The 22702-nt window shown below is 46.4% G+C and overlaps 1 protein-coding gene across 4 annotated transcripts in view; it reads right to left on the bottom strand.

Annotated features, from left to right (window-relative positions):
- Positions 1–22702, bottom strand: part of AGAP3 (ArfGAP with GTPase domain, ankyrin repeat and PH domain 3) — a 206017-nt gene that overhangs the window by 102553 nt on the left and 80762 nt on the right. For all 4 annotated transcript variants that reach the window (XM_040431801.1, XM_040431799.1, XM_040431798.1 and 1 more), the window contains exons 5-6: positions 21872–22013; positions 14975–15109 (exon numbers count right to left, since the gene is read on the bottom strand). In XM_040431801.1, the coding sequence (XP_040287735.1) occupies positions 14975–15109; positions 21872–22013 (277 nt within the window). The remainder of the gene's footprint in view (positions 1–14974; positions 15110–21871; positions 22014–22702) is intronic.

Below are 22702 nucleotides of genomic sequence, written 5' to 3'. Positions count from 1 at the left end.
TAACCCCAGTATACTCCCTATAGATAAACCCAGTATACTCCCTATAGATAAACCCAGTATACCCCCTATAGATAAACCCAGTATACGCCCCATAGATAAACCCAGTATACTCCCCATAGATAAACCCAGTATACTCCCTATAGATAAACCCAGTATACTCCCTATAGATAACCCCAGTATACTCCCTATAGATAACCCCAGTATACTCCCTATAGATAAACCCAGTATACTCCCCATAGATAAACCCAGTATACTCTCTATAGATAAACCCAGTATACTCCCCATAGATAAACCCAGTATACTCCCCATAGATAAACCCGGTATACTCCCTATAGATAAACCCGGTATACTCCCCATAGATAAACCCAGTATACTCCCTATAGATAAACCCAGTATACTCCCTATAGATAAACCCAGTATACTCCCCATAGATAAACCCAGTATACTCCCCATAGATAAACCCAGTATACTCCCCATAGATAAACCCAGTATACTCCCTATAGATAAACCCAGTATACTCCCCATAGATAAACCCAGTATACTCCCTATAGATAAACCCAGTATACTCCCCATAGATAAACCCAGTATACTCACTATAAATAACCCCAGTATACTCCCCATAGATAACCCCAGTATACTCCCTATAGATAACCCCAGTATATTCCCTATAGATAACCCCAGTATACTCCCTATAGATAAACCCAGTATACTCCCCATAGATAAACCCAGTATACTCCCTATAGATAAACCCAGTATACTCCCCATAGATAAACCCAGTATACTCCCCATAGATAAACCCAGTATACTCCCCATAGATAACCCCAGTATACTCCCCATAGATAACCCCAGTATACTCCCTATAGATAAACCCAGTATACTCCCTATAGATAAACCCAGTATACTCCCTATAGATAAACCCAGTATACTCCCCATAGATAAACCCAGTATACTCCCCATATATAAACCCAGTATACTCCCTATAGATAAACCCAGTATACTCCCTATAGATAACCCCAGTATACTCCCTATAGATAACCCCAGTATACTCCCTATAGATAAACCCAGTATACTCCCCATAGATAAACCCAGTATACTCCCTATAGATAACCCCAGTATACTCCCTATAGATAACCCCAGTATACTCCCTATAGATAACCCCAGTATACTCCCTATAGATAAACCCAGTATACTCCCCATAGATAAACCAGTATACTCCCCATAGATAAACCCAGTATACTCCCTATAGATAAACCCAGTATACTCCACATAGATAAACCCAGTATACTCCACATAGATAAACCCAGTATACTCCCCATAGATAAACCCAGTATACTCCCTATAGATAAACCCAGTGTACTCCCCATAGATAAACCCGGTATACTCCCCATAGATAAACCCAGTATACTCCCTATAGATAAACCCAGTATACTCCCCATAGATAAACCCAGTATACTCCCCATAGATAAACCCAGTATACTCCCTATAGATAACCCCAGTATACTCCCTATAGATAACCCCAGTATACTCCCTATAGATAAACCCAGTATACTCCCTATAGATAACCCCAGTATACTCCCCATAGATAAACCCAGTATACTCCCCATAGAAAAACCCAGTATACTCCCCATAGATAACCCCAGTATACTCCCCATAGATAAACCCAGTATACTCCCTATAGATAAACCCAGTATACCCCCTATAGATAAACCCAGTATACGCCCCATAGATAAACCCAGTATACTCCCCATAGATAAACCCAGTATACTCCCTATAGATAAACCCAGTATACTCCCTATAGATAAACCCAGTATACTCCCTATAGATAAACCCAGTATACTCCCTATAGATAAACCCAGTATACTCCCCATAGATAAACCCAGTATACTCCCCATAGATAAACCCAGTATACTCCCTATAGATAACCCCAGTATACTCCCTATAGATAACCCCAGTATACTCCCTATAGATAAACCCAGTATACTCCCCATAGATAAACCCAGTATACTCTCTATAGATAAACCCAGTATACTCCCCATAGATAAACCCAGTATACTCCCCATAGATAAACCCGGTATACTCCCTATAGATAAACCCGGTATACTCCCCATAGATAAACCCAGTATACTCCCTATAGATAAACCCAGTATACTCCCTATAGATAAACCCAGTATACTCCCCATAGATAAACCCAGTATACTCCCCATAGATAAACCCAGTATACTCCCCATAGATAAACCCAGTATACTCCCTATAGATAAACCCAGTATACTCCCCATAGATAAACCCAGTATACTCCCTATAGATAAACCCAGTATACTCCCCATAGATAAACCCAGTATACTCACTATAAATAACCCCAGTATACTCCCCATAGATAACCCCAGTATACTCCCTATAGATAACCCCAGTATATTCCCTATAGATAACCCCAGTATACTCCCTATAGATAAACCCAGTATACTCCCCATAGATAAACCCAGTATACTCCCTATAGATAAACCCAGTATACTCCCCATAGATAAACCCAGTATACTCCCCATAGATAAACCCAGTATACTCCCCATAGATAACCCCAGTATACTCCCCATAGATAACCCCAGTATACTCCCTATAGATAAACCCAGTATACTCCCTATAGATAAACCCAGTATACTCCCTATAGATAAACCCAGTATACTCCCCATAGATAAACCCAGTATACTCCCCATATATAAACCCAGTATACTCCCTATAGATAAACCCAGTATACTCCCTATAGATAACCCCAGTATACTCCCTATAGATAACCCCAGTATACTCCCTATAGATAAACCCAGTATACTCCCCATAGATAAACCCAGTATACTCCCTATAGATAACCCCAGTATACTCCCTATAGATAACCCCAGTATACTCCCTATAGATAACCCCAGTATACTCCCTATAGCAGTATACTCCCTATAGATAAACCCAGTATACTCCCCATAGATAAACCAGTATACTCCCCATAGATAAACCCAGTATACTCCCTATAGATAAACCCAGTATACTCCACATAGATAAACCCAGTATACTCCACATAGATAAACCCAGTATACTCCCCATAGATAAACCCAGTATACTCCCTATAGATAAACCCAGTGTACTCCCCATAGATAAACCCGGTATACTCCCCATAGATAAACCCAGTATACTCCCTATAGATAAACCCAGTATACTCCCCATAGATAAACCCAGTATACTCCCCATAGATAAACCCAGTATACTCCCTATAGATAACCCCAGTATACTCCCTATAGATAACCCCAGTATACTCCCTATAGATAAACCCAGTATACTCCCTATAGATAACCCCAGTATACTCCCCATAGATAAACCCAGTATACTCCCCATAGAAAAACCCAGTATACTCCCCATAGATAACCCCAGTATACTCCCCATAGATAAACCCAGTATACTCCCTATAGATAAACCCAGTATACCCCCTATAGATAAACCCAGTATACGCCCCATAGATAAACCCAGTATACTCCCCATAGATAAACCCAGTATACTCCCTATAGATAAACCCAGTATACTCCCTATAGATAAACCCAGTATACTCCCTATAGATAAACCCAGTATACTCCCTATAGATAAACCCAGTATACTCCCCATAGATAAACCCAGTATACTCCCCATAGATAAACCCAGTATACTCCCCATAGATAAACCCAGTATACTCCCTATAGATAACCCCAGTATACTCCCCATAGATAAACCCAGTATACTCCCCATAGATAAACCCAGTATACTCCCCATAGATAACCCCAGTATACTCCCCATAGATAACCCCAGTATACTCCCTATAGATAAACCCAGTATACTCCCTATAGATAAACCCAGTATACCCCCTATAGATAAACCCAGTATACGCCCCATAGATAAACCCAGTATACTCCCCATAGATAAACCCAGTATACTCCCTATAGATAAACCCAGTATACTCCCTATAGATAACCCCAGTATACTCCCTATAGATAACCCCAGTATACTCCCTATAGATAAACCCAGTATACTCCACATAGATAAACCCAGTATACTCCACATAGATAAACCCGGTATACGCCCCATAGATAAACCCAGTATACTCCCCATAGATAAACCCAGTATACTCCCTATAGATAAACCCAGTGTACTCCCCATAGATAAACCCAGTATACTCCCCATAGATAAACCCAGTATACTCCCCATAGATAAACCCAGTATACTCCCCATACATAAACCCAGTATACTCCCTATAGATAAACCCAGTATACTCCCCATAGATAAACCCAGTATACTCCCTATAGATAAACCCAGTATACTCCCTATAGATAAACCCAGTATACTCCCTATAGATAAACCCAGTATACTCCCTATAGATAAACCCAGTATACTCCCTATAGATAAACCCAGTATACTCCCTATAGATAAACCCAGTATACTCCCCATAGATAAACCCAGTATACTCCCTATAGATAACCCCAGTATACTCCCCATAGATAAACCCAGTATACTCCCTATAGATAAACCCAGTATACGCCCCATAGATAAACCCAGTATACTCCCCATAGATAAACCCAGTATACTCCCTATAGATAAACCCAGTATACCCCCTATAGATAAACCCAGTATACGCCCCATAGATAAACCCAGTATACTCCCCATAGATAAACCCAGTATACTCCCCATAGATAACCCCAGTATACTCCCTATAGATAAACCCAGTATACTCCCTATAGATAAACCCAGTATACTCCCTATAGATAACCCCAGTATACTCCCTATAGATAACCCCAGTATACTCCCTATAGATAAACCCAGTATACTCCCTATAGATAAACCCAGTATACTCCCCATAGATAAACCCAGTATACTCTCTATAGATAAACCCAGTATACTCCCCATAGATAAACCCAGTATACTCCCTATAGATAAACCCAGTATACTCCCTATAGATAAACCCAGTATACTCCCTGTAGATAAACTCAGTATACTCCCTATAGATAAACCCAGTATACTCCCCATAGATAAACCCAGTATACTCTCTATAGATAAACCCAGTATACTCCCCATAGATAAACCCGGTATACTCCCCATAGATAAACCCAGTATACTCCCTATAGATAAACCCAGTATACTCCCTATAGATAAACCCAGTATACTCCCCATAGATAAACCCAGTATACTCCCCATAGATAAACCCAGTATACTCCCCATAGATAAACCCAGTATACTCCCCATAGATAAACCCAGTATACTCCCCATAGATAAACCCAGTATACTCCCCATAGATAAACCCAGTATACTCACTATAAATAACCCCAGTATACTCCCCATAGATAACCCCAGTATACTCCCTATAGATAACCCCAGTATATTCCCTATAGATAACCCCAGTATACTCCCCATAGATAAACCCAGTATACTCACTATAAATAACCCCAGTATACTCCCCATAGATAACCCCAGTATACTCCCTATAGATAAACCCAGTATACTCCCCATAGATAAACCCAGTATACTCCCCATAGATAAACCCAGTATACTCCCTATAGATAAACCCAGTATACTCCCTATAGATAAACCCAGTATACTCCCCATAGATAAACCCAGTATACTCCCCATAGATAAACCCGGTATACTCCCTATAGATAAACCCGGTATACTCCCCATAGATAAACCCAGTATACTCCCTATAGATAAACCCAGTATACTCCCCATAGATAAACCCAGTATACTCCCTATAGATAAACCCAGTATACACCCCATAGATAAACCCAGTATACTCCCCATAGATAAACCCAGTATACTCCCCATAGATAAACCCAGTATACTCCCCATAGATAACCCCAGTATACTCCCCATAGATAACCCCAGTATACTCCCTATAGATAAACCCAGTATACTCCCCATAGATAAACCCAGTATACTCCCCATAGATAAACCCAGTATACTCCCTATAGATAAACCCAGTATACTCCCCATAGATAAACCCAGTATACTCACTATAAATAACCCCAGTATACTCCCCATAGATAACCCCAGTATACTCCCTATAGATAAACCCAGTATACTCCCCATAGATAAACCCAGTATACTCCCCATAGATAAACCCAGTATACTCCCTATAGATAAACCCAGTATACTCCCTATAGATAACCCCAGTATACTCCCTATAGATAACCCCAGTATACTCCCTATAGATAAACCCAGTATACTCCCCATAGATAAACCCAGTATACTCTCTATAGATAAACCCAGTATACTCCCCATAGATAAACCCAGTATACTCCCTATAGATAAACCCAGTATACTCCCTATAGATAAACCCAGTATACTCCCTATAGATAACCCCAGTATACTCCCTATAGATAAACCCAGTATACTCCCCATAGATAAACCCAGTATACTCCCCATAGATAAACCCGGTATACTCCCTATAGATAAACCCGGTATACTCCCCATAGATAAACCCAGTATACTCCCTATAGATAAACCCAGTATACTCCCTATAGATAAACCCAGTATACTCCCCATAGATAAACCCAGTATACTCCCCATAGATAAACCCAGTATACTCCCCATAGATAAACCCAGTATACTCCCCATAGATAAACCCAGTATACTCCCCATAGATAAACCCAGTATACTCCCTATAGATAAACCCAGTATACTCCCCATAGATAAACCTAGTATACTCACTATAAATAACCCCAGTATACTCCCCATAGATAACCCCAGTATACTCCCTATAGATAACCCCAGTATATTCCCTATAGATAACCCCAGTATACTCCCTATAGATAAACCCAGTATACTCCCCATAGATAAACCCAGTATACTCCCTATAGATAAACCCAGTATACGCCCCATAGATAAACCCAGTATACTCCCCATAGATAAACCCAGTATACTCCCCATAGATAAACCCAGTATACTCCCCATAGATAACCCCAGTATACTCCCCATAGATAACCCCAGTATACTCCCTATAGATAAACCCAGTATACTCCCCATAGATAACCCCAGTATACTCCCTATAGATAAACCCAGTATACTCCCTATAGATAAACCCAGTATACTCCCTATAGATAAACCCAGTATACTCCCCATAGATAAACCCAGTATACTCCCCATATATAAACCCAGTATACTCCCTATAGATAACCCCAGTATACTCCCTATAGATAACCCCAGTATACTCCCTATAGATAACCCCAGTATACTCCCTATAGATAAACCCAGTATACTCCCCATAGATAAACCCAGTATACTCCCTATAGATAACCCCAGTATACTCCCTATAGATAACCCCAGTATACTCCCTATAGATAACCCCAGTATACTCCCTATAGATAAACCCAGTATACTCCCCATAGATAAACCCAGTATACTCCCCATAGATAACCCCAGTATACTCCCCATAGATAACCCCAGTATACTCCCCATAGATAAACCCAGTATACTCCCCATAGATAAACCCAGTATACTCCCTATAGATAACCCCAGTATACTCCCTATAGATAACCCCAGTATACTCCCTATAGATAACCCCAGTATACTCCCTATAGATAAACCCAGTATACTCCCCATAGATAAACCAGTATACTCCCCATAGATAAACCCAGTATACTCCCTATAGATAAACCCAGTATACTCCCCATAGATAAACCCAGTATACTCCCCATAGATAAACCCAGTATACTCCCTATAGATAACCCCAGTATACTCCCTATAGATAACCCCAGTATACTCCCTATAGATAAACCCAGTATACTCCCTATAGATAACCCCAGTATACTCCCCATAGATAAACCCAGTATACTCCCCATAGATAAACCCAGTATACTCCCTATAGATAACCCCAGTATACTCCCCATAGATAAACCCAGTATACTCCCTATAGATAACCCCAGTATACTCCCCATAGATAAACCCAGTATACTCCCCATAGATAAACCAGTATACTCCCCATAGATAAACCCAGTATACTCCCTATAGATAAACCCAGTATACTCCACATAGATAAACCCAGTATACTCCACATAGATAAACCCAGTATACGCCCCATAGATAAACCCAGTATACTCCCCATAGATAAACCCAGTATACTCCCTATAGATAAACCCAGTGTACTCCCCATAGATAAACCCAGTATACTCCCCATAGATAAACCCAGTATACACCCCATAGATAAACCCAGTATACTCCCCATAGATAAACCCAGTATACTCCCTATAGATAAACCCAGTATACTCCCCATAGATAAACCCAGTATACTCCCTATAGATAAACCCAGTATACTCCCTATAGATAAACCCAGTATACTCCCTATAGATAAACCCAGTATACTCCCTATAGATAAACCCAGTATACTCCCTATAGATAAACCCAGTATACTCCCTATAGATAAACCCAGTATACTCCCTATAGATAAACCCAGTATACTCCCGCAATGGGTCCGCAATTCCGTTCCGCAAAATGCGGAATGAAATTGCAGACGTGTGAAAGGACCCTTAAAAGCAATGAGCATTCATTTTGGCTATAATATCATCAGATAAGACTGTACTCATGAAAGTGCACAGTACACAGATGGTAATACCTATACAGAGGCAGCACACAGACGGTAATACCTATACAGAGGCAGCACACAGTACACAGATGGTAATACCTATACAGAGGCAGCACACAGTACACAGACGGTAATACCTATACAGAGGCAGCACACAGTACACAGATGGTAATACCTATACAGAGGCAGCACACAGACGGTAATACCTATACATGAGGCAGCACACAGTACACAGACGGTAATACCTATACAGAGGCAGCACACAGTACACAGACGGTAATACCTATACAGAGGCAGCACACAATACACAGACGGTAATACCTATACAGAGGCAGCACACAGTACACAGACGGTAATACCTATACAGAGGCAGCACACAGACGGTAATACCTATACAGAGGCAGCACACAGTACACAGACGGTAATACCTATACAGAGGCAGCACACAGTACACAGACGGTAATACCTATACAGAGGCAGCACACAATACACAGACGGTAATACCTATACAGAGGCAGCACACAGTACACAGACGGTAATACCTATACAGAGGCAGCACACAGACGGTAATACCTATACAGAGACAGCACACAGCACACAGACGGTAATACCTATACAGAGGCAGCACACAGTACACAGACGGTAATACCTATACAGAGGCAGCACACAGTACACAGACGGTAATACCTATACCGAGGCAGCACACAGTACACAGACGGTAATACCTATACAGAGGCAGCACACAGTACACAGACGGTAATACCTATACAGAGGCAGCACACAGTACACAGACGGTAATACCTATACAGAGGCAGCACACAGTACACAGACGGTAATACCTATACAGAGGCAGCACACAGTACACAGACGGTAATACCTATACAGAGGCAGCACACAGTACACAGACGGTAACACCTATACAGAGGCAGCACACAGTACACAGATGGTAATACCTATACAGAGGCAGCACACAGACGGTAATACCTATACAGAGGCAGCACACAGATGGTAATACCTATACAGAGGCAGCACACAGTACACAGACGGTAATACCTATACAGAGGCAGCACACAGTACACAGATGGTAATACCTATACAGAGGCAGCACACAGACGGTAATACCTATACATGAGGCAGCACACAGTACACAGACGGTAATACCTATACAGAGGCAGCACACAGTACACAGACGGTAATACCTATACAGAGGCAGCACACAATACACAGACGGTAATACCTATACAGAGGCAGCACACAGTACACAGACGGTAATACCTATACAGAGGCAGCACACAGACGGTAATACCTATACAGAGGCAGCACACAGTACACAGACGGTAATACCTATACAGAGGCAGCACACAGTACACAGACGGTAATACCTATACAGAGGCAGCACACAATACACAGACGGTAATACCTATACAGAGGCAGCACACAGTACACAGACGGTAATACCTATACATGAGGCAGCACACAGTACACAGACGGTAATACCTATACAGAGGCAGCACACAGTACACAGACGGTAATACCTATACAGAGGCAGCACACAGTACACAGACGGTAACACCTATACAGAGGCAGCACACAGCACACAGACGGTAATACCTATACAGAGGCAGCACACAGACGGTAATACCTATACAGAGGCAGCACACAGCACACAGACGGTAATACCTATACAGAGGCAGCACACAGTACACAGACGGTAATACCTATACAGAGGCAGCACACAGTACACAGACGGTAATACCTATACCGAGGCAGCACACAGTACACAGACGGTAATACCTATACAGAGGCAGCACACAGTACACAGACGGTAATACCTATACAGAGGCAGCACACAGTACACAGACGGTAATACCTATACAGAGGCAGCACACAGTACACAGACGGTAATACCTATACAGAGGCAGCACACAGTACACAGACGGTAATACCTATACAGAGGCAGCACACAGTACACAGACGGTAACACCTATACAGAGGCAGCACACAGTACACAGACGGTAACACCTATACAGAGGCAGCACACAGTACACAGACGGTAATACCTATACAGAGGCAGCACACAGACGGTAATACCTATACAGAGGCAGCACACAGCACACAGACGGTAATACCTATACAGAGGCAGCACACAGTACACAGACGGTAATACCTATACAGAGGCAGCACACAGTACACAGACGGTAATACCTATACCGAGGCAGCACACAGTACACAGACGGTAATACCTATACAGAGGCAGCACACAGTACACAGACGGTAATACCTATACAGAGGCAGCACACAGTACACAGACGGTAATACCTATACAGAGGCAGCACACAGTACACAGACGGTAATACCTATACAGAGGCAGCACACAGTACACAGACGGTAATACCTATACAGAGGCAGCACACAGTACACAGACGGTAATACCTATACAGAGGCAGCACACAGTACACAGACGGTAATACCTATACAGAGGCAGCACACAGTACACAGACGGTAATACCTATACAGAGGCAGCACACAGCACACAGACGGTAATACCTATACAGAGGCAGCACACAGTACACAGACGGTAATACCTATACAGAGGCAGCACACAGTACACAGACGGTAACACCTATACAGAGGCAGCACACAGTACACAGACGGTAATACCTATACAGAGGCAGCACACAGCACACAGACGGTAATACCTATACAGAGGCAGCACACAGCACACAGACGGTAATACCTATACAGAGGCAGCACACAGTACACAGACGGTAATACCTATACAGAGGCAGCACACAGTACACAGACGGTAATACCTATACAGAGGCAGCACACAGTACACAGACGGTAATACCTATACATGAGGCAGCACACAGTACACAGACGGTAATACCTATACAGAGGCAGCACACAGTACACAGGTGGTAATACCTATACAGAGGCAGCACACAGTACACAGACGGTAATACCTATACAGAGGCAGCACACAGTACACAGACGGTAATACCTATACAGAGGCAGCACACAGTACACAGACGGTAATACCTATACAGAGGCAGCACACAGTACACAGACGGTAATACCTATACAGAGGCAGCACACAGTACACAGACGATAATACCTATACAGAGGCAGCACACAGTACACAGACGGTAATACCTATACAGAGGCAGCACACAGTACACAGACGGTAATACCTATACAGAGGCAGCACACAGTACACAGACGGTAATACCTATACAGAGGCAGCACACAGTACACAGACGGTAATACCTATACAGAGGCAGCACACAGTACACAGACGGTAATACCTATACAGAGGCAGCACACAGTACACAGACGGTAATACCTATACAGAGGCAGCACACAGTACACAGACGGTAATACCTATACAAAGGCAGCACACAGACGGTAATACCTATACAGAGGCAGCACACAGCACACAGACGGTAATACCTATACAGAGGCAGCACACAGTACACAGACGGTAATACCTATACAGAGGCAGCACACAGTACACAGACGGTAATACCTATACAGAGGCAGCACACAGTACACAGACGGTAATACCTATACAGAGGCAGCACACAGAAGGTAACACCTATACAGAGGCAGCACACAGACGGTAATACCTATACAGAGGCAGCACACAGCACACAGACGGTAATACCTATACAGAGGCAGCACACAGTACACAGACGGTAATACCTATACAGAGGCAGCACACAGTACACAGACGGTAATACCTATACAGAGGCAGCACACAGTACACAGACGGTAATACCTATACAGAGGCAGCACACAGTACACAGACGGTAACACCTATACAGAGGCAGCACACAGACGGTAATACCTATACAGAGGCAGCACACAGTACACAGACGGTAATACCTATACAGAGGCAGCACACAGTACACAGACGGTAATACCTATACAGAGGCAGTACACAGACGGTAATACCTATACAGAGGCAGCACACAGTACACAGACGGTAATACCTATACAGAGGCAGCACACAGTACACAGGTGGTAATACCTATACAGAGGCAGCACACAGCACACAGACGGTAATACCTATACAGAGGCAGCACACAGTACACAGACGGTAATACCTATACAGAGCCAGCACACAGTACACAGACGGTAATACCTATACAGAGGCAGCACACAGTACACAGACGGTAATACCTATACAGAGGCAGCACACAGTACACAGACGGTAATACCTATACAGAGGCAGCACACAGACGGTAATACCTATACAGAGGCAGCACACAGCACACAGACGGTAATACCTATACAGAGGCAGCACACAGTACACAGACGGTAACACCTATACAGAGGCAGCACACAGTACACAGACGGTAATACCTATACAGAGGCAGCACACAGCACACAGACGGTAATACCTATACAGAGGCAGCACACAGTACACAGACGGTAACACCTATACAGAGGCAGCACACAGTACACAGACGGTAATACCTATACAGAGGCAGCACACAGACGGTAATACCTATACAGAGGCAGCACACAGTACACAGACGGTAATACCTATACAGAGGCAGCACACAGTACACAGACGGTAACACCTATACAGAGGCAGCACACAGCACACAGACGGTAACACCTATACAGAGGCAGCACACAGTACACATACGGTAATACCTATACAGAGGCAGCACACAGTACACAGACGGTAATACCTATACAGAGGCAGCACACAGCACAGACGGTAATACCTATACAGAGGCAGCACACAGTACACAGACGGTAATACCTATACAGAGGCAGCACACAGTACACAGACGGTAACACCTATACAGAGGCAGCACACAGCACACAGACGGTAATACCTATACAGAGGCAGCACACAGCACACAGACGGTAATACCTATACAGAGGCAGCACACAGTACACAGACGGTAACACCTATACAGAGGCAGCACACAGTACACAGACGGTAATACCTATACAGAGGCAGCACACAGTACACAGACGGTAATACCTATACAGAGGCAGCACACAGACGGTAATACCTATACAGAGGCAGCACACAGTACACAGACGGTAATACCTATACAGAGGCAGCACACAGTACACAGACGGTAACACCTATACAGAGGCAGCACACAGTACACAGACGGTAATACCAATACAGAGGCAGCACACAGTACACAGACGGTAATACCTATACAGAGGCAGCACACAGTACACAGACGGTAATACCTATACAGAGGCAGCACACAGTACACAGACGGTAATACCTATACAGAGGCAGCACACAGTACACAGACGGTAACACCTATACAGAGGCAGCACACAGCACACAGACGGTAATACCTATACAGAGGCAGCACACAGCACACAGACGGTAATACCTATACAGAGGCAGCACACAGTACACAGACGGTAACACCTATACAGAGGCAGCACACAGTACACAGACGGTAATACCTATACAGAGGCAGCACACAGTACACAGACGGTAATACCTATACAGAGGCAGCACACAGACGGTAATACCTATACAGAGGCAGCACACAGTACACAGACGGTAATACCTATACAGAGGCAGCACACAGTACACAGACGGTAACACCTATACAGAGGCAGCACACAGTACACAGACGGTAATACCTATACAGAGGCAGCACACAGTACACAGACGGTAATACCTATACAGAGGCAGCACACAGTACACAGACGGTAACACCTATACAGAGGCAGCACACAGCACACAGACGGTAATACCTATACAGAGGCAGCACACAGCACACAGACGGTAATACCTATACAGAGGCAGCACACAGTACACAGACGGTAACACCTATACAGAGGCAGCACACAGTACACAGACGGTAATACCTATACAGAGGCAGCACACAGTACACAGACGGTAATACCTATACAGAGGCAGCACACAGACGGTAATACCTATACAGAGGCAGCACACAGTACACAGACGGTAATACCTATACAGAGGCAGCACACAGTACACAGACGGTAACACCTATACAGAGGCAGCACACAGCACACAGACGGTAACACCTATACAGAGGCAGCACACAGTACACATACGGTAATACCTATACAGAGGCAGCACACAGTACACAGACGGTAATACCTATACAGAGGCAGCACACAGTACACAGACGGTAATACCTATACAGAGGCAGCACACAGTACACAGACGGTAATACCTATACAGAGGCAGCACACAGTACACAGACGGTAATACCTATACAGAGCCAGCACACAGACGGTAATACCTATACAGAGGCAGCACACAGTACACAGACGGTAACACCTATACAGAGGCAGCACACAGACGGTAATACCTATACAGAGTACATAGTACCATTTCCGTGGTACATGTTAACCCCTTGCCCCCTTCCTCACCATCCTGGAAGACACGCTCCACATTCAGGCCATACGTGGCACACGTCTCGTAGTAGGTGCAGCGCTTCAGGTCATTGGACAGCTTTCGAGCCCGGGAGTCATCGATCACTCGGGGGTTGGTCGCACTGATGGCGTCTGAATAAAGAAGAGGAGCGGCGGGTTATGTATGGCAGACGGCTGCCCCCGGCCAGTATAGAGCGCCCCCTGCTGAGCCATAGAAGAGCACCCACCGAGCACCATGAGACCGCGAGAAAGACCTCCCCGATACAGAAGGACACCGAGGAGGGAATGTGGGGCGGTATACTGGGATCTCCTCTGCTGTATGTGAGGCGGTATACTGGGATCTCCTCTGCTGTATGTGAGGCGGTATACTGGGATCTCCTCTACTGTATGTGAGGCGGTATACTGGGATCTCTGCTGTATGTGAGGCGGTATACTGGGATCTCTGCTGTATGTGAGGCGGTATACTGGGATCTCTGCTGTATGTGAGGCGGTATACTGGGATCTCCTCTGCTGTATGTGCGGCGGTATACTGGGATCTCCTCTACTGTATGTGAGGCGGTATACTGGGATCTCCTCTACTGCATGTGAGGCGGTATACTGGGATCTCTGCTGTATGTGAGGCGGTATACTGGGATCTCCTCTACTGCATGTGAGGCGGTATACTGGGATCTCTGCTGTATGTGAGGCGGTATACTGGGATCTCTGCTGTATGTGAGGTGGTATACTGAGATCTCCTCTGCTGTATGTGAGGTGGTATACTGGGATCTCCTCTGCTGTATGTGAGGCGGTATACTGGGATCTCCTCTGCTGTATGTGAGGCGGTATACTGGGATCTCCTCTACTGTATGTGAGGCGGTATACTGAGATCTCCTCTGCCTGTATGTGAGGCGGTATACTGGGATCTCCTCTGCCTGTATGTGAGGCGGTATACTGGGATCTCCTCTGCCTGTATGTGAGGCGGTATACTGGGATCTCCTCTGCTGTATGTGCGGCGGTATACTGTGATCTCCTCTGCTGTATGTGAGGCGGTATACTGGGATCTCCTCTACTGTATGTGCGGCGGTATACTGGGATCTCCTCTACTGTATGTGAGGCGGTATACTGGGATCTCCTCTACTGTATGTGAGGCGGTATACTGGGATCTCTGCTGTATGTGAGGCAGTATACTGGGATCTCCTCTACTGTATGTGAGGCAGTATACTGGGATCTCTGCTGTATGTGAGGCGGTATACTGAGATCTCCTCTACTGTATGTGAGGCGGTATACTGGGATCTCCTCTACTGTATGTGAGGCGGTATACTGGGATCTCCTCTACTGTATGTGAGGCGGTATACTGGGATCTCCTCTGCTGTATGTGAGGCGGTATACTGGGATCTCCTCTATACTTTATGTGAGGCGGTATAATGGGATCTCCTCTACTGTATGTGAGGCGGTATACTGAGTTCTCTGCTGTATGTGAGGCGGTATACTGGGATCTCCTCTTCTGTATGTGAGGCGGTATACTGGGATCTCCTCTGCTGTATGTGCGGCGGTATACTGAGATCTCCTCTGCTGTATGTGAGGCGGTATACTGGGATCTCTGCTGTATGTGAGGCGGTATACTGGGATCTCTGCTGTATGTGAGGCGGTATACTGGGATCTCCTCTGCTGTATGTGAGGCGGTATACTGGGATCTCCTCTGCTGTATGTGAGGCGGCATACTGGGATCTCATCTACTGTATGTGGGGCGGTATACTGGGATCTCCTCTACTGTATGTGAGGCGGTATACTGGGATCTCCTCTACTGTATGTGAGGCGGTATACTGGGATCTCTGCTGTATGTGAGGCGGTATACTGGGATCTCCTCTGCTGTATGTGAGGCGGCATACTGGGATCTCCTCTACTGTATGTGGGGCGGTATACTGGGATCTCCTCTACTGTATGTGAGGCGGTATACTGGGATCTCCTCTACTGTATGTGAGGCGGTTTACTGGGATCTCCTCTACTGTATGTGAGGCGGTATACTGGGATCTCCTCTACTGTATGTGAGGCGGTATACTGGGATCTCTGCTGTATGTGAGGCGGTATACTGAGTTCTCACCTGTATGTGAGGCGGTATACTGAGATCTCCTCTGCTGTATGTGAGGCGGTATACTGGGATCTCCTCTGCTGTATGTGAGGCGGTATACTGGGATCTCCTCTACTGTATGTGAGGCGGTATACTGGGATCTCCTCTACTGTATGTGAGGCGGTATACTGGGATCTCTGCTGTATGTGAGACGGTATACTGGGATCTCCTCTACTGTATGTGAGGCGGTATACTGGGATCTCCTCTGCTGTATGTGGGGTGAGGAGGTATACTGGGATCTCCTCTGCTGTATGTGAGGCGGCATACTGGGATCTCCTCTACTGTATGTGAGGCGGTATACTGGGATCTCTGCTGAATGTGAGGCGGTATACTGGGATCTCCTCTGCCTGTATGTGAGGCGGTATACTGAGATCTCCTCTACTGTATGTGAGGCGGTATACTGGGATCTGCTCTACTGTATGTGAGGCGGTATACTGGGATCTCCTCTGCTGTATGTGAGGCGGTATACTGGGATCTCCTCTGCTGTATGTGAGGCGGTATACTGGGATCTCCTCTGCTGTATGTGAGGCGGTATACTGGGATCTCCTCTGCTGTATGTGAGGCGGTATACTGGGATCTCCTCTACTGTATGTGAGGCGGTATACTGGGATCTCCTCTATACTTTATGTGAGGCGGTATACTGAGATCTCCTCTGCTGTATGTGGGGTGAGGCGGTATACTGAGATCTCCTCTGCTGTATGTAAGGCGGTATACTGGGATCTCCTCTACTGTATGTGCGGCGGTATACTGGGATCTCCTCTGCTGTATGTGCGGCGGTATACTGAGTTCTCACCTGTATGTGAAGCGGTATACTGGGATCTCCTCTGCTGTATGTGAGGCGGTATACTGAGTTCTCTGCTGTATGTGAGGCGGTATACTGGGATCTCCTCTACTGTATGTGAGGCGGTATACTGGGATCTCCTCTACTGTTTGTGAGGCGGTATACTGGGATCTCCTCTACTGTATGTGAGGCGGTATACTGGGATCTCCTCTACTTTATGTGAGGTGGTATACTGTGATCTCCTCTGCTGTATGTGAGGTGGTATACTGGGATCTCCTATACTGTATGTGAGGCGGTATACTGGGATCTCCTCTGCTGTATGTGAGGCGGTATACTGGGATCTCCTCTGCCTGTATGTGAGGCGGTATACTGGGATCTCCTCTGCTGTATGTAAGGCGGTATACTGAGATCTCCTCTACTGTATGTGAGGCGGTATACTGGGATCTCCTCTACTGTATGTGGGGCGGTATACTGGGATCTCCTCTGCTGTATGTGAGGCGGTATACTGGGATCTCCTCTGCCTGTATGTGAGACGGTATACTGGGATCTCCTCTGCTGTATGTGAGGCGGTATACTGGGATCTCCTCTACTGTTTGTGAGACGGTATACTGGGATCTCCTCTGCTGTATGTGAGGCGGTATACTGAGATCTCCTCTACTGTATGTGAGACGGTATACTGGGATCTCCTCTGCTGTATGTGAGGCGGTATACTGGGATCTCCTCTGCTGTATGTGAGGCGGTATACTGGGATCTCCTCTGCTGTATGTGAGGCGGTATACTGGGATCTCCTCTGCTGTATGTGGGGTGGTATACTGGGATCTCCTCTGCTGTATGTGAGGTGGTATACTGGGATCTCCTCTGCTGTATGTGAGGCGGTATACTGGGATCTCCTCTGCTGTATGTAAGGCGGTATACTGGGATCTCCTCTGCTGTATGTGAGGCGGTATACTGGGATCTCCTCTGCTGTATGTGAGGTGGTATATTGGGATCTCCTCTACTGTATGTGAGGCGGTATACTGGGATCTCCTCTTCTGTATGTGAGGCGGTATACTGGGATCTCCTCTGCTGTATATGAGGCGGTATACTGGGATCTCCTCTGCTGTATGTGAGGCGGTATACTGGGATCTCCTCTGCTGTATGTGAGGCGGTATACTGGGATCTCCTCTGCTGTATGTGAGGCGGTATACTGAGATCTCCTCTGCTGTATGTGAGGCGGTATACTGAGATCTCCTCTGCCTGTATGTGAGGCGGTATACTGGGATCTCCTCTGCTGTATGTGAGGCGGTATACTGGGATCTCCTCTGCTGTATGTGAGGCGGTATACTGGGATCTCCTCTACTGTATGTGAGGCGGTATACTGGGATCTCCTCTTCTGTATGTGAGGCGGTATACTGGGATCTCCTCTACTGTATGTGAGGCGGTATACTGGGATCTCCTCTACTGTATGTGAGGCGGTATACTGAGTTCTCACCTGTATGTGAGGCGGTATACTGGGATCTCCTCTGCTGTATGTGAGGCGGTATACTGGGATCTCCTCTGCTGTATGTGAGGCGGTATACTGGGATCTCCTCTGCTGTATGTGAGGCGGTATACTGGGATCTCCTCTGCTGTATGTGAGGCGGTATACTGGGATCTCCTCTACTGTATGTGAGGCGGTATACTGGGATCTCCTCTTCTGTATGTGAGGCGGTATACTGGGATCTCCTCTGCTGTATATGAGGCGGTATACTGGGATCTCCTCTGCTGTATGTGAGGCGGTATACTGGGATCTCCTCTGCTGTATGTGAGGCGGTATACTGAGATCTCCTCTGCTCTATGTGAGGCGGTATACTGAGTTCTCTGTTGTATGTGAGGCGGTATACTGGGATCTCCTCTACTGTATGTGAGGCGGTATACTGGGATCTCCTCTGCTGTATGTGAGGCGGTATACTGGGATCTCCTCTACTGTATGTGAGGCGGTATACTGAGATCTCCTCTGCTGTATGTGAGGCGGTATACTGAGTTCTCTGCTGTATGTGAGGCGGTATACTGGGATCTCCTCTACTGTATGTGAGGCGGTATACTGGGATCTCCTCTACTGTATGTGAGGCGGTATACTGGGATCTCCTCTGCTGTATGTGAGGCGGTATACTGAGTTCTCTGTTGTATGTGAGACGGTATACTGGGATCTCCTCTGTTGTATGTGAGGCGGTATACTGGGATCTCCTCTACTGTTTGTGAGACGGTATACTGGGATCTCCTCTGCTGTATGTGAGGCGGTATACTGAGATCTCCTCTACTGTATGTGAGACGGTATACTGGGATCTCCTCTGCTGTATGTGAGGCGGTATACTGGGATCTCCTCTGCTGTATGTGAGGCGGTATACTGGGATCTCCTCTGCTGTATGTGAGGCGGTATACTGGGATCTCCTCTGCTGTATGTGGGGTGGTATACTGGGATCTCCTCTGCTGTATGTGAGGTGGTATACTGGGATCTCCTCTGCTGTATGTGAGGCGGTATACTGGGATCTCCTCTGCTGTATGTAAGGCGGTATACTGGGATCTCCTCTGCTGTATGTGAGGCGGTATACTGGGATCTCCTCTGCTGTATGTGAGGTGGTATATTGGGATCTCCTCTACTGTATGTGAGGCGGTATACTGGGATCTCCTCTTCTGTATGTGAGGCGGTATACTGGGATCTCCTCTGCTGTATATGAGGCGGTATACTGGGATCTCCTCTGCTGTATGTGAGGCGGTATACTGGGATCTCCTCTGCTGTATGTGAGGCGGTATACTGAGATCTCCTCTGCTGTATGTGAGGCGGTATACTGAGATCTCCTCTGCCTGTATGTGAGGCGGTATACTGGGATCTCCTCTGCTGTATGTGAGGCGGTATACTGGGATCTCCTCTGCTGTATGTGAGGCGGTATACTGGGATCTCCTCTACTGTATGTGAGGCGGTATACTGGGATCTCCTCTTCTGTATGTGAGGCGGTATACTGGGATCTCCTCTACTGTATGTGAGGCGGTATACTGGGATCTCCTCTACTGTATGTGAGGCGGTATACTGAGTTCTCACCTGTATGTGAGGCGGTATACTGGGATCTCCTCTGCTGTATGTGAGGCGGTATACTGGGATCTCCTCTGCTGTATGTGAGGCGGTATACTGGGATCTCCTCTGCTGTATGTGAGGCGGTATACTGGGATCTCCTCTGCTGTATGTGAGGTGGTATACTGGGATCTCCTCTACTGTATGTGAGGCGGTATACTGGGATCTCCTCTTCTGTATGTGAGGCGGTATACTGGGATCTCCTCTGCTGTATATGAGGCGGTATACTGGGATCTCCTCTGCTGTATGTGAGGCGGTATACTGGGATCTCCTCTGCTGTATGTGAGGCGGTATACTGAGATCTCCTCTGCTGTATGTGAGGCGGTATACTGAGTTCTCTGTTGTATGTGAGGCGGTATACTGGGATCTCCTCTACTGTATGTGAGGCGGTATACTGGGATCTCCTCTGCTGTATGTGAGGCGGTATACTGGGATCTCCTCTACTGTATGTGAGGCGGTATACTGAGATCTCCTCTGCTGTATGTGAGGCGGTATACTGAGTTCTCTGCTGTATGTGAGGCGGTATACTGGGATCTCCTCTACTGTATGTGAGGCGGTATACTGGGATCTCCTCTACTGTATGTGAGGCGGTATACTGGGATCTCCTCTGCTGTATGTGAGGCGGTATACTGAGTTCTCTGCTGTATGTGAGGCGGTATACTGGGATCTCCTCTGCTGTATGTGAAGTAGTAGAGACCTCTTACAGTAGAGATCCCTTTCTTGTATTAGTATCTGGGTCGCCATCGACCTCTCGTATCCGCACACGTTATTACAGTCCCGCTCTTTCTAGCCCCGCCGCCTGCCCGTGACCCTGCTCCACCGTGCTGTGGTCTCAGGGGATGTCCATAGGTCACTACATCGCTCTGTCCAGTTTCCCCGCATCTTTACAGCAATGAGATATGAGAAGGTCATCCATACCTTGTGTCCCGACCAGGACCATGGGAACGTCGGCCGTGTTGCGGTAACTGGACAGACGCGCATAGTAATTAAATACTGTCTGGAAACTGATCTCATCTTCAAGACTGAACACGAACACAACGGCGTCAACCCAGGCAGCGAACTGCAAGCAAGAGAGACAACACGGTCATCTGCCGGGGCCCCTCACATGTATCTCAGGGGGCTGCAGGGCCATGAAACGGGAGGACTTCGGAGGGGATGGCTGATTATCTATGGGGGGGCTCCCGAATCTCCCCGAGGGCCCATCCAACCTGTGTTCTCATGAAGATAAGGCACTGGCAGAGCAGTGTAATATACCGTAGTGGTAAGAAACGGCAATATGGCCATCTCTGAATTACCAATGTATTTTTGTGACATCACGTCCACTTCTGCCATGAGGCAGGGGGGCAGCAGGAGGCTAGTCAGGGATAAGGAAGTCTGCAGGAGGCTAGTCAGGGACAGCGGAGTCTGCAGGAGGCTAGTCAGGGACAGCGGAGTCTGCAGGAGGCTAGTCAGGGATAAGGAAGTCTGCAGGAGGCTAGTCAGGGACAGCGGAGTCTGCAGGAGGCTAGTCAGGGACAGCGGAGTCTGCAGGAGGCTAGTCAGGGACAGGGGAGTCTGCAGGAGGCTAGTCAGGGACAGCGGAGTCTGCAGGAGGCTAGTCAGGGACAGCGGAGTCTGCAGGAGGCTAGTCAGGGACAGGGGAATCTGCAGGAGGCTAGTCAGGGACAGCGGAGTCTGCAGGAGGCTAGTCAGGGACAGCGGAGTCTGCAGGAGGTTAGTCAGGGATAAGGAAGTCTGCAGGAGGCTAGT

Source organism: Bufo bufo, chromosome 5, assembly GCF_905171765.1.
Source record: "Bufo bufo chromosome 5, aBufBuf1.1, whole genome shotgun sequence".
Lineage (NCBI taxonomy): Eukaryota > Metazoa > Chordata > Amphibia > Anura > Bufonidae > Bufo > Bufo bufo.
Note: the sequence above shows the minus strand (reverse complement) of the source record. Positions and strands in the feature narration are given on the sequence as shown.